The sequence below is a fragment of the Corvus brachyrhynchos genome, unplaced genomic scaffold (assembly GCF_000691975.1).
Source record: "Corvus brachyrhynchos isolate BGI_N302 unplaced genomic scaffold, ASM69197v1 scaffold220, whole genome shotgun sequence".
NCBI classification, from domain to species: domain Eukaryota; kingdom Metazoa; phylum Chordata; class Aves; order Passeriformes; family Corvidae; genus Corvus; species Corvus brachyrhynchos.
Genome location: NW_008236209.1, coordinates 5,083,383 through 5,096,412, shown reverse-complemented (window position 1 = coordinate 5,096,412; position 13,030 = coordinate 5,083,383). Strand labels below are relative to the sequence as shown.

The 13,030-nt window shown below is 46.1% G+C and overlaps 1 protein-coding gene across 2 annotated transcripts in view; it reads left to right on the top strand.

The window, feature by feature from the left end:
- Positions 1–10,778, top strand: part of LOC103623166 (sodium/hydrogen exchanger 2) — a 27,494-nt gene extending 16,716 nt beyond the window's left edge. Inside the window, exons 8-12 of one of the 2 annotated variants that reach the window (XM_017742634.1) lie at positions 998–1,162; positions 1,599–1,710; positions 2,959–3,093; positions 7,966–8,038; positions 8,916–10,778. In XM_017742634.1, the coding sequence (XP_017598123.1) occupies positions 998–1,162; positions 1,599–1,710; positions 2,959–3,093; positions 7,966–8,038; positions 8,916–9,079 (649 nt within the window). In that variant the 3' untranslated portion in view covers positions 9,080–10,778. Of the gene's footprint in view, positions 1–997; positions 1,163–1,595; positions 1,711–2,958; positions 3,094–7,965; positions 8,039–8,915 lie in introns of both variants that reach the window. The other variant, XM_017742627.1, reaches the window with a different exon arrangement.
- The last annotated feature ends 2,252 nt before the right edge of the window (positions 10,779–13,030 follow it).

The window sequence follows — 13,030 nt, the reverse complement described above, 5'->3', positions numbered from 1 at the left end:
TGAGGGCAGCTGGGCCTTGCTCATCCTTGTGGCATGAGGGAGGTGATGGAGGAGCAGCTTCTCCTTGTCCAAGCGGACACCAGGTTTTCAGGGCGCTTCCATGCTTGCAGACTCTCCTTGTGCATCACCCTAAAAAGATCCTTTCTCCTCTCCTGTTGTGTTTGTCCCTTCTTGCCCAAAGAAATCTGCTGGAAGTGCCATGGCCATGACACACAGCCTGTCCCAGACTGTGCACAATTACCATTAAAGAGCTGAGTTTGCAGCACTGCTTGTTGTGGACTGAAATTACAGAGGATCTCTACAGATTTCTGTAGTAAAGTGTTCAATTTTCATCAAATTCTGGGAATGTGTACATTTTAAAATTTTAAAAAATGCAGCTAGATTTAAAAAAAAAAATCACAAATACCATAAAATATACTAAAAACAATCTACCAGGTTTAATTCCTTGCTGGTCTAGACATAGGTGTAGGGGGGTAGAGATGTTTTTAGGAATGCCCATGCTTGGAAGTACCACTAGAGGGTATGGGAGTCACTGCTGTTGAGGAGCATCCTGGCTCCTTGTGAGCAGATCTTAGAGAGATTGATGATCTCAGAGGTCTTTTCCAACCTAAATTATTCAACAATTTGAGCAGAAAGGAAGAGGAAATGGCTCAAGAGGGAATCTGGGAGTGTTTAAATCTGTGGCTGCTGCTTGTGCCTGTAGCACTTCTAGAAGAGTTCGTGATATATCTGGCACTTCCAGGGAGTTTTTATTGTATTTAGTGAAGTTTTAATATTTTGACTCATGTACTGTAGTGCAGAAATAATTAGGGACTGACCTCTTGGACCATCGATTCCTGAGGAGGAGTTAATGGGATATAATGGGATATAATGGAATTTAATGGAATTTAATGGAATACGGGGCAGTGGTGGGCTATGACCCTGCTGCTCTGCTCAGGTCTGTTGGTGCTGGGGAGTCGGGGGGAAGCTAAGCCCATCTCGTTTTGTTCTCCAACAGATTGGAGTATTTCAACAGCAAATACCTGCAGAAGATCCTGCTCAGGGAGTACGACCAGCCCAAGTCCAGCATCGTGCTGCTCTACGAGAAGCTGGAGCGCAAACACGCCATCGAGCTGGCCCAGGCCGGGCAGCTGGGCCACGGCCCAGCCCACCCCTCCTTTCTGTGAGCAAACACCAGTTAAAAGTCAGCAGCTGGGGGCTAAAAGTGATGGGATGGATGAGCATCACTCGGCACTGATGGTGGTACATGGAGGGTCACTTGTTTCCCCATGAGTTACAGGGAAATGGTGCTCTGAGGAAGAGGCTCCTGCCCAGTTTTGGATGGGTTTGCACTGTTAAATGTTCTGAATGGCCACTTCAGACCTCACAGATGGTTCTGCTCTGCTGCAGCTCCCCGTGGCTCTTTTATCCACCAGGGAGCACATGGACAGCCCAGCTCTGTTGCAAATGCCAAATTCCCGCTTTGCCATGAGCTCCATCTGCAAGGATGAGCTGTTGGCCCTGTTGGCTGTGGTGGGATCCCAAAGGGGCACTGAGATTTGGGGATGCGCTTCTTGTTCATCTTCCAAAATAAGGTGTTCTGCTTTCCTTTGCAGCAGCAGCGACAGGACTGTCATAACAGACCAAAAATTGGATGACACTCCAAATCCCAATGTCCTGGACAACATACAGGAAATATTGGCGAGGAACCTGTACCGGATCAGGAGGATGGTATAACTTTTCCCTCAATCCATATTTTAAGTGTCCAATAACGCAAATTTCCTCGGTTATCCGAACAGCCCGAGCAGATGTTATGAATATTTCCATAATTACCCAGGATGTCTCTTTGTGAGCAGAGAATAGTTGGCTGTGTGGAGCCAGATCCAGTTTCCAAGTCAGTGGCACATTTCTGTTTGCTGCCTGACAGCTTTTGAAAGGTTCACCCAGTCAGCCTATAATTTCATGGAATATTTTCGGCATCGGTACCCGGCAGCGAAAAGGAGAAAGGAGGAGCACGTGGAACTTCAGGCGTTGGGTTAGCAGATCCAGCAGCAGCTCCTGGGGCAGAGCAGGGATGGGGTTATCCTCATGGTACATTTTTTCCCATGGAAGAGATCTGTGAGTGAGAATTAATGTGCAGAGGTTTTAAATCCACCCAGCAGTTTTGCCATGGAACAGGTACAAGTGGTTAAAGGGCGTAAACCCCACTTGCTGTTTACAGAATCATGGATCATGTCTGGGGTTTCACACAGCGCCTGGGGCTGTACAGTGGAATTGCTGTTCATAGGGAGATTTAGCCTTAAAATCCACCTAAGCCTTTGCTTTAAGGATTGCACACAAAATATGGAGTCTGTAGGAGTGGGGCTGGTGTGGGCAGCTCAGCACAGAGGGATCAGCCACCCCCTCCTGTCCCTTTGCTGAGCTGAGGGAAGCAATGGGATAAGGCTGGGAAGAAACCTACGGACATGGTGAAGGGATGAAGGCACAGCTCCTGTTTGCACTTACTCCTGTGTTAATCCAGCCTAACCCCTTGTAGTGACAGAGTTATCCCAGCTCCCACTGGTGTTAGTGGGAGACTTCAACTTGGGAGCGTTCAGCCTGGGTGGTGGCTTTTGAAGGAGGATTTATGGCTCCCACTGTTTGCATGATTTATATGGGAAGGTGGGGTTGATATAAAACATTAGAGGGGCTGAAGCTGTGAAGGCACCTCGAGCAGAGTCATTGCACTCATTCTGTCATCTGCACTATCAGCTGTAACTCAGTCTTGTCATTCAGTGATTTCTTGGCTGACTTCATGTAAAAAACCACAGTTTGGAGTCCCATCTCCCTTCTGTGGCTCTTTCCAGCCCCATCTCTCCTAAATCAGTGTGTCCCCATAACTGGGCGGGATGGCTGCAGTGGGGGAAGGATCCTGGAGGCTCTCCTGAAGGGAGGGCAGGGATGGTGCTGTGTCCAGCAGCCTGTGTGGTGTCCCTGCAGGGCCCGGCGTACAACAGGCACACCCTGCCTGGGGACAGCGAGCCCACGGAGCAGGCCAAGGAGATCCTGATCCTGCGGCACAAGAGCCTGCTGGTGGAAGTGAGCGGGAGCGACACCTGCAGCTCCAGGAAGGAGGTAAGAGGGTGCTGTCCCTACAGCCTGGTTATTGCTGCTGCTGTTTCCTTTGAAAGACAAATCTTGTTACTTTAAGTTAAAACAAAAAAGGGGTCTCAATCCCAAATCATGTTCCAGTGAATAGGAAATACCAAGGGAAAAACTCCCCAACCCAGCTCCTGGCAAACCAAGCAGCCATCCTGAGCACCCCTTTCAGAGCTTTGTGAACACAGATTTCCACCCTGGGAAAAGTGCTGGGAAAGCTCTTTACTGAGCAAATGTTACTGATTGGGCTGCCCTCTGTAGATCCTGAGGTCTGGTTTCCCGTGTTTTCTTTTCTGGGAGATTTCATCAAAGACAGGATTTTTGTCTCCCTCATTGTCAGTGATCCAGAGGGACTGTAAATATTTGAAACTGCTCAGTGTTTTTTTCCCCCCAACTCTTTTGAAAGGACAGAAGCATTTTTGTGATCTTTCTTATTCATTCTGGAGGTGAGGTTTTTTTGTGTTTTTAAATACATCTACAGTTCTGGGCAGGCTTGAAAGAAGTAAAATAGAGGGAAGTTTTGCTTACCAGATTCCTGGGAGAACGAAATTTTTTTCCAGTTTACTACATGGCATAGGTCCGTGTTGGTTCATGTTCTGAATCAGAGGAGAAACAGGGTTAATACAGTGTCTGTGCCTGGTGAAGACTTCTGCTCTTTTGAAATTGGTGAGAGAAGCTGGGCCAACATTTACCTGTGGGGAAAAAAAAATATTCTCAGGAATGATGCACAAGGAGCAGGCTTGGTCTTTTCAGTTCCTCCCATCCTCCATAACTCTTTAGAGGAAAAGCATTTAACCCTTGTCATATTTTGCTCCCAAATGCTCAGGTCAGCAGCAGTGCAGAATCACAGAATATCCTGAGTTAGAAGGGATCCATGAGGATCATTAAGCCAGCTCCTGGCCCTGCACAGGACAACCCCAAGAATCCCACAATGCCTGAAAGCGTTGTCCAAACACTCTGAGCTCTGGCAGGGTTGGTGCTTGCAGTAAGTTCTGAGCCATCCCTAAATTTCACTCACTTCTCCCAGTTTTAGGTTTTGATGGCTTGAGCTGGAGCACTGTCCCAAGCTCCGAGCTGTGATCTCTAATTTGGGCAGCTGAGCTCCATCACTGAGGAGAACAAAATGACCTTTCAGAAAGAAATAAATCACCTGTCCCTATTTAGACAGTCATTTTCCATGACAGCACAAGAACTCTGGAGTGCTGTGGACTTTTTTCCACTCCAATTTCCTTGTGGAAGTGCCAATCATGGAGGAGCCCACCGAGAACGGCAGCAGCACACCAAATGCTGCTGCTGCTCAGCCCTTCCTTCCCAGAAAGGTGTTCTGGCTCTTGCAAACAACTTAAAAGATTTAATTTGATCGTTTACATGCTGATTGGTACTTACAATTCAGAATAGATAGGCAAGAACATGGCATGTTCCTGTAGAACATTTGGTATAATTAAACTTCAAAAGAGCAACATCAAACTCCGGCTGATTTTGAGCACGACGTTCCCTACTTTAAGGATATTTGACTGTTAACCCTTGTGCTCCTGCATTCCCCTTCTCTGCTGCATTTGGTAGGAAATTCAGGAGCTTTGGGAAAGCTGTTTCTCCTGTTCCTTTGAGTGCTTGCAGCTGGGTTTTGGGGGAACAGAACATTTACAGGGGAATTGCAAAAGCAGTAGGATTCACTCTGTCTGTACTGACTTGTGGATGGTGAAAAATGCCCTCTGAGGGTGGGAAATGCCCTGGGGATTGTGGAAAATGCCAATTAGATGCTGAACACTGACTGTTGGGTCACTGGAGTCACTTGCTGGTGCTGCTCACACCCCTTCACTGCAGCCACCTTGGCTTTGTGCCAGGCAAAGGGAAGCAGATGGAAATCCCAGAATGGTTTGGGTTGGAAGGGACCTTAAAGACCATCCACTTCCAGCCCCTTGCCATAACAGGGACACCTTCCACTAGATCAGGTTGTCCTGTCCAACCTGGGAGATGATCCCAGTGACACTGGTAAGGGTGGCTCTAACCCAAGAACCATCCCTCAGTGCCCCAAAGGAGAAGCCAGACCTGTTTTGTGTCACCAGCAGCTTTTCTGCTAATTTTTAAGAATAGCTGCCTCATTTACTGTGAATAGAAATAAAATGATGCCCCAAAGTGAAGGGATAATGCTCTAACAGAGCCCTGAAATATTAACACTGTATTAATTTTATATATATAATATTATATAATATTAAGGAGGGTGGGTGAATGCTGTTACTTTGTGCTGTAGGAGGACAGATTGCAGAATTTGTCAGCAGAAAGAAGGAACACTGTGCTAAAAAGTAGATTTTAGCCTATTCTAAGCTCAATACTTACAAGTTTTTGGGGAAAAAGCAGCTACTCATGTTTCTTTGATGCCAAGTTGAAAAGAAAATGGTGTTTTCCTGATTAAAAAAAGATATTAATGGAAAGTGTCTATAGTTGGTGTTAGGGTTTTTCCTGATTGCCAGATATTCCATCCTTTGTAGTCCCAAAGGAAAGGCTTGGCCTTCCAGGTTTTCAGTCAGCAAGAAAAACTTGGATGCTGTCGCTCCCCACGTTTTTCTATTCTACATCTCACCACGAGGTGGAGGCATTACAACTGTGTTTGCAAATCCAACTGGAAATCCAGGGACGGGAAACAAACTTCCAGCAAAGGGCCCCTGAAACCCATCTGGTGCTGGTGAAACTCCTGCAATTCCATTGCCAGTCTTGGAAAAAGCTTTGGTGATACCTGCAGCGTTAGGAGCTGAGGGAATAATTAAAAAATCCCTTTGGTTCAGTAGAAATCCCATTTTTTCTGCTCGGTGAGTGTCTGTTTATCTTTTTTAGTGATGCTGGTGAGAGCTTTGCTGTTAAATATGAAGCTGTTGTTGCTCAGCTAAATTCATATTTTATTAGGGGCTGGTTGGTCTTTTGCCCCCAAACAAAATCAGGGATGTGTGGGAGAACATCCTTGTGTGGGTTGGTGGCTTCACCAGGCTGGGGAGGAGCCAAGTTCCTCTTGGCTGCTGGATGATCCATCTCCTTCCACAGGAGAAAGCAGTCCCCTCACCAGGATGGACACAGGTCTGTGGCCAACACCAGGCTTCAGCCAGGGGGATTGGGTTTGGAGCTGGATGATCTTTGAAGTCCCTTCCACCCCAGACCATTCTGTGACTCTGAATCACCTCTCCTGGGTGGCTTTAGGTGCCTTAGGGGTCTCCTGCACTTTAGGTGCTTTTCCAGCACTGAGAGGGGGCTCTTGGGCTGTGTTAGGAGCCTCCACCAAGGAGAGTTTGGAGAGCAAACGGGGAAAAAGCAGGGAGAAGCGGCAAGAAAAGAACAATCCTCCTCCCTCCGGAGCAGGTTAAATGATTTACACCAGGCAGAAGGACCTTGGCAGGAGAACGAGGTGACTTCAGCTCTGAACCACAGCCCAGAGGATTAACTCCAAGACTATCTATTTCCAGCAGAAAGTTTGCCTTCCTCTGCCTCAGGACAAAATTCTTGCAGAAGGCTGCTGCTTCCTGGAGCTGTGCATTATTGCTGGCTCCGAGCACCGGCTGCATTTGGGGCTTGTCTTATTTTAGGCAGGGATCCAGCCTAGCCTGCACTGGCAGGGTGGATTCTGAGACCCAGGACAGCTTTTATTTACCACGGAGCACCCAGAAAATCCTTGCACCTGTAGCCAGGCAACTTGGTCCTCTTTTCTCCTGCCAAAACACGAGTGCACTCCCCCAGAAGGAGCTTATTTGGAGCTGCCTGTGAGCCATGTGCGTAAATGACACAGTGCCTTTGGTAATTATGCCGGAGCCCTTTCATGGAGCATGCTCTGAGAATCGTTAAATGCCCCTGGGAATGGCTTTCCAGGGAGCCGGGCGCTGCTGCCGGAGCCGGGAAGGCATTGTTATTAAAATGGTCAATAAAAGTGAGAACAAGGGATGGAGGGCAGCGGTCCTCGTTAGGGGAGGGAGGAGAACGAACCAAAACAAAACAGAAAACCAGGCTGGGAGGTGTCCAGAGTTATTTTGGCAGTCTGGGTTTCTGGACCGAGGTGCCAAATCACAGCTGCGTGAGAGACTTATTCCCAGTTTGCAGAGGCACCGAACAATCCAGGCAGCATTGTGCTACCTGATTTTTATTTTTTTCATTCCTATTTTTTTGTCCTGGAGGGTGGAGATTAGCACTGGAGTGAAAGGACAGGGAGCTCGTTAGTGCCAGCTCGTTACCTGCCTCCTTGGCCTGCAGCCAGCGAGGGGAACAGCCAAGGTGAGAAACATCCATGTCCTGGGGACAGCTTTGCCTTTCGAACTCCCTGCCCCATTCTCCCAGCTCCAGGGCTGCTCCTTCCCATCCTCTTTGCTGAGCCATTCCTGGGGAGCTCAGACCTCTTCCAGAATTCAAAACATAATTGCTGTATTGTGCAATTTTAATTCTTTAAGCCTCTGACAGTGGCTCAGTTTTACTTCTAAATTTCTGACGGTCCATAAAGAATTTCCAGTGTTGTTCAGAGGAGCTGTGGATGCCCCATCCCTGAAAGGGTTTTAGGCCAGTTTGGATGGAGCAACTTGGTCCTGTGAGAGGTGTCCCACCCACAGCAGAGGGATTGGAGTGAGATGATCTTTAAGGTCCCTTCCAATCCGGGCCATTCCATGATTCTATGTCGTAGCAAATCAGCGTCTGCAAATACTTCCTGCCATCTCTTCAGTCTATTTTTAGCAATCCTTCTTTTTTTGTTGTTTGTTTTTACATGGCAAAAGTTAAACAAATGGGAGTGGAATCCTGAGGGATTGCAGAGGGTTGGCTTATGAGGCAGGCGTGTGGTTAACAGATTTCACAAAGCACTGAAGTCCTTCTCTCCCTCAGTCCCAGAAGGAGGACTCATGTTCGGCGCAGGGCGAGGCCACCCCGCAGCCCAAGCTCTGCCGCTCCTTCACTGGTAAGTTGGGGAGCTGGGGGTGATTCCCTGCCCTCCCCTGCTCACCCTCATCCCTTTGGGATGGCCCAGAAGGTGACAGGAAGGATGTGGGATGGAAGTGGGGCTCCTTAAATGAGCCTCATGAGTGAGCAAGGAGAGCCAAGGGCCTTCTCAGCCCGACCCGAGATTGGTGTGAATGGTTTGGGTGGGAAGGGCCCTTTCAAAGCCATCTCATCCAACCCCTCTGCTACAAACAGGGGCATCTCCAACTAGGTCAGGTTGCCTCATCCAGCCTGGGATGTAGCTGTTTTAATCCACAGTTTACCAGGAATATTTCATTTATGTTCTTCCTGAAGAAAAGCACGAGTGTAAGCAGAGAGAAGTGATAAAAACCACTGCTTCTGGGTAAGTTTTTTCCATCCCAAGGAACACACGAGCACCGTGGCCCCTGAGATACAGCGGTGACAGAGAAGGAGATTGTAACCCTTCTGTTATGGTTGCATGGTCATCCCCCCAAAAAGTCCCTTAATGTGACAACATGACATTCCAGGTGCTCCAGCAGGACACCTGCATTTTCCAGAGCTGGTTTAAGGTAGCCACTGATGGGAATTTTTGTTCTGCAAAGTTGCAGGTGAGAACTGACAAAAGAATGATGATATTGATCCAAATTCTTTACGTATTTCAAAGTATAAAACTGGGCTTAAATTGCCTTTGGGCTTTTTCTTCCATGGAAACACTGACCTTCGTCTCCTGTTTTAAAACTGGGAAGTGATCCTTGGAGCGGAACAGCTCATCCCCAATGAGCACATGGACACCTTGGTGTTTCTTCATTCCTGTTTTTTTTATTCCTGCTGACCCACAAAGAGGGATGTTTCTCATGGTTTTTCTCTTCCCACAGTGGGGAACACACAGAAGGCTCGGGAAGGGAAGGAGAGCCGATCCAAGTCCGTGTGTGCCATCCCACCGCCCCAGCCCACCAGCGTGACCGTGGGGAGGAAAGACGTGAGGAAAGAGCTGACTCTGGAGATGTACAAACACAAGGGATGCTCTGGCTCCCCATGAGGGGTCTGGCTCCTTCATGGAGGGCTGCTCGATGTGTAGATAATGTAAATAAGATGCATGTTGGAAAGGACAGCATGAACAGGGTGGAATATTCAGAGTGGTTTGCATGGAAAATTGCTCTTATTGCCCAGGGCTGGGTTTTTAGTGGGAACTGAGGGAAAAGATGTCCAGCTGAGCACCAGCAATGCCAGGGAATGGCTGAGGGAGCATTTCTAAAGAATTTCTAGGAAAAATTAGCCTGTTCAGTCTGGGAGAATTGCTGAAACTGCCTACAACTGCAAGGAAGGATGTTTTAATAAGGTGAGATACGGGATCTTCTCGTTAGTTTTCAGGGACAGGCTAAACAGCAGGGAGCATTTGGATTATAGGTTGGGAAGAACTTGATAATCTCAAATGAGGTTTTATTAGGGGATGGAGGAAAGAGCAGAAACAGCAACAGATCTTTTCTGTTCCTGGGGAACGGATGGATCCTGGTTATGAACTTTAATCTCATGAAGCCCAAAATTAAATGGCGTGGTTAAATAAGGGGTTGTGTCTTACCTGAGGGATTGTCCCACACCCAGCCACAGTTCTGCTAATGAAAAATTATTGCAGCTGAGCTCAAAGGGAGAAATATGTTCTTACTGATTTTTAAAAATTTATGGAAGGAATGGTTCACCTCAAAGTTAAAATGAAGAAGCTCCAAATCCAGTGGTGATACCAGGAGATGAGGGTGACAGCCCTTAAATAGATGGGAAAGTTTTCTGATGTGATTGGTTGGTTGCATCAATGCTGTAAAGATATTTTGGGGTGATCTGTGCTGCCATAGCTGGGAGCTGTGGGATCAAAGGGGTTTGAAAGTGCCAAGAGGGTGACCCAAACCCTGGCTGCTTCTCCCAGGAAAGGTGTGAGCCCTTTGCACAGCAGATGCAGGTAAACTCCAGGGATAGGACCTGAGGAAGACACATAATCCCAGCTTTGGGTAATTTTCTTTGAAACTCCTGCTACGTTCAAGCCTTTGAATTCTTGTCCTTACTGAACCTGACAGGACAAGTTTTAGTTTTGCATTGACATTTTTCTTTCTCTCCTTCCTCTGATCCAAGAGTGTTTAATCTGGACGAGTGGCTCTTTTTGAAATGGCATTAAAAGAAGCTGTAGGAATTCACAGGTTCCCCTCCATGATATTTTTGGGCTCACAGAACCAGTCTCCTGTGTGCAGAAATACTCCCTTAGGAGGCTCTTACATGGTACATTGGGGCTTCCATTTTAAATTAAAGGCACAAATTTGTGTGTATTTGCTTTGCAATGATCCGAGGTCTCATTTTCTTCTGAACAAACACCTTTACAGTGTCCTGGCATAGGCTGAGGTGGTTCATGTTGACTTGAAGGTCACTCTGTCACTGGAAATTCACCTCATTGCAAAGGAAAATTGGAGCTTTTAGCAATAGATGTGTGTTTTATGTGTTTATATACATATATGTACATATGTATTGATTTTAATATAGGCTCGTTGTCTTCTTCAGTTAATTGATTACAATTTTGGTTTGTTTCCTAGTTGAATCCATCATGCATGGGAGCCATGTGGATTTGGCTGTACTTGGTTTAGAACACAGCCCATCTTCGAGTATCCTGTAATACATGAAATAATCTATGACATTTATGGATATGTTGAAGTGTTCTACGTTTCTATTTCAATTAAACGGGGATCATCTCTGAGTTATTCCCTTCTTGCATCTCCAGTATGTTCCTGGTGACATCATCAGGAGCTGGGGACACTCAGGGGTGTCTCTGGGTGTCATTCCAGGCAGATCTTCTTGGAACAGCAGCTCCTTCAACCCTTGGCCAGTGATCCCAAGATCATGAGTGAGGAAAACGATTGTATCGAGGGAATAAAATGGGCAGTTCATTGGTAAAAGCCACTGCATACAAGGGAGAGAAAAAAATACTGAGCCTGAAAGTCCTCAGCTCTTTGGGGCTGGAATGTCCCTGTTCACCTGCAGTTTAATGTCCTCAATGTTTTAAATTTCTCCTTAAATTCTGCACAGTAAACATTCGTAGGAGGATTTAACTAAGGTGGGTAATTTTTATTCTGTAGTGGGAGAGCAAAAAGGAAATTAAATCAACTTGCTTGTCGAGGAGTTTTTAATCAAGGATAGAAACTGTGATTGGCTAATTCTTGCTTGGGTTTTGTTTGGTGTTTTTTTGGCTGTTTTGTTTTGGTTTTATGCTTTTGCATCTGAACTGTGGTTTTTTTTGTCCAAAATACCTGGATGTCTGTACCATCTTTGTCTTGCTTCCATCCTTGTCATCTTTGTACAGCAGCCATCATTTTTCTGGGCATCAGGCACTTAAATAAGGAGCTTTTTCCAATTGAGATTCCCATTAGTTCTCTGCAATATCATTATGGGTTATCAAGGACCTTATAAAATGGTGGCTTTTTTGGCAGGGGTAGATTTCTTTGTAATACTGTTGCAGACAACAGAAGTGTCTGGAAAAATGCCAGAAAACGGAATGGAAATTTTATCTGATGTGGAAAAAAAGGTAAAAAAAATTCCTTGCATTTTTTTGAAATGGTACATTTTCATCTCACTTCAGCACGAGGGATGTTTCCATGCCAGGATCTCCCAGCTTCTGGCAATTCCAAAGGCTGCTGGCTCCAGGTGTGCAGTGGCTGCAGAGGCTGCTCCTGCCAGCCCCACATTCCCATGCACAGGCACTGGCTGGATCCTTCACGGATCCCAGTCCATCATTCCCTTCCAGCCCCACTTTGAGTGCTGGACCCATCAATACCTCCCTGCTTCATGAATAATTTGCTTGATCTGCAGAGAGTACAATATTCCCTGCAGGACATTTTTTCCCAATGAGTCACTCTGCCCTAAATTTAACCTTCTGGATACTGTGGATTTTTTCTTAAAATTTCTTTACAAAATATAATAGCCCAGCTAAAGCTTTTATGAAGTATTTTCCAGTCACTTAGTGGCCAAGCCCTCTGACTAGTTTGTATTTCAGCCCAGAGTACCTTTGATAATCTTTGCCAGTATCCAGTGTTGGTGGTCTTAAAATTCTACAACCGAGTGGAAAACTGTTAAGTGCTCAGGCTTCAGAGCGTGCCTAATTAATTCTTTCCAGGGTTTTAGTCCTTTAAAAAGTGTTAAAAACATGGATTCAGTGTATCATTGAATATTGCATGGTTCTGTGGAAATAAATTGCATCAGTTTGATTCCTTTAGGAGTTCAGAGAGTTTTTGCTCTGTGCTTACTCTGGAAGTTTACAGGAGTATGTGGAAAGTTCAGGTTAAAATGGGCAAAAGTTGTTAATGAGGGGGAGTAGCTCAATGGCAAAGTTAGAGCCCAAAAACCACATCAGAGAACTCTGTGCAAAGACATCAATCAGCTGCATTTGAAAATCAGGCAAAATCTCCCTTGTACCCACAACTCCAAAAGCACTTCCTTATGTGAACTTTAATATTTTTATTTTGAGCAGAAAACCACACTTGTGTTTATTTTATTTCATGACTGCTTAAGGAGATTATAATGACTTAATCCTGGAAAGAGCTGGCAGAGCTTGAGAAGCAGGTGAGGCAAATTTGAGCTTTTTTCTCTCCTGACATCAAGTCCTGGAGGGGATTCAGCCTCAGAAGAACCATTAAGGGTCTTTCAACATCCAGGCTTATGTGCTTCTTCCAAGAGACGTGGAGACGGGAGAGATGAAAAGAGAGCATGTGATGGAGATGAACTGGAGATTTTCATTTTAATGCAGAATTAAAGGGGCAAATGTCAACATGGGTATCTATTGCTCCCCCTTCCAGCACAGCTCAGACTGGGGGATTGCTCTTGGCGAAACCATCGGGGACGTTGGTGGCTTTTCCAAGGTAAAGCTGGCAGTGCTTGGGTGCTCTTGTTGTGATCTGGTTTGCTTTGCTGTCCTTGGGTGTCTTGTGCTGAGGTTTGGGGAGAAAACAGTAAAAGAAGA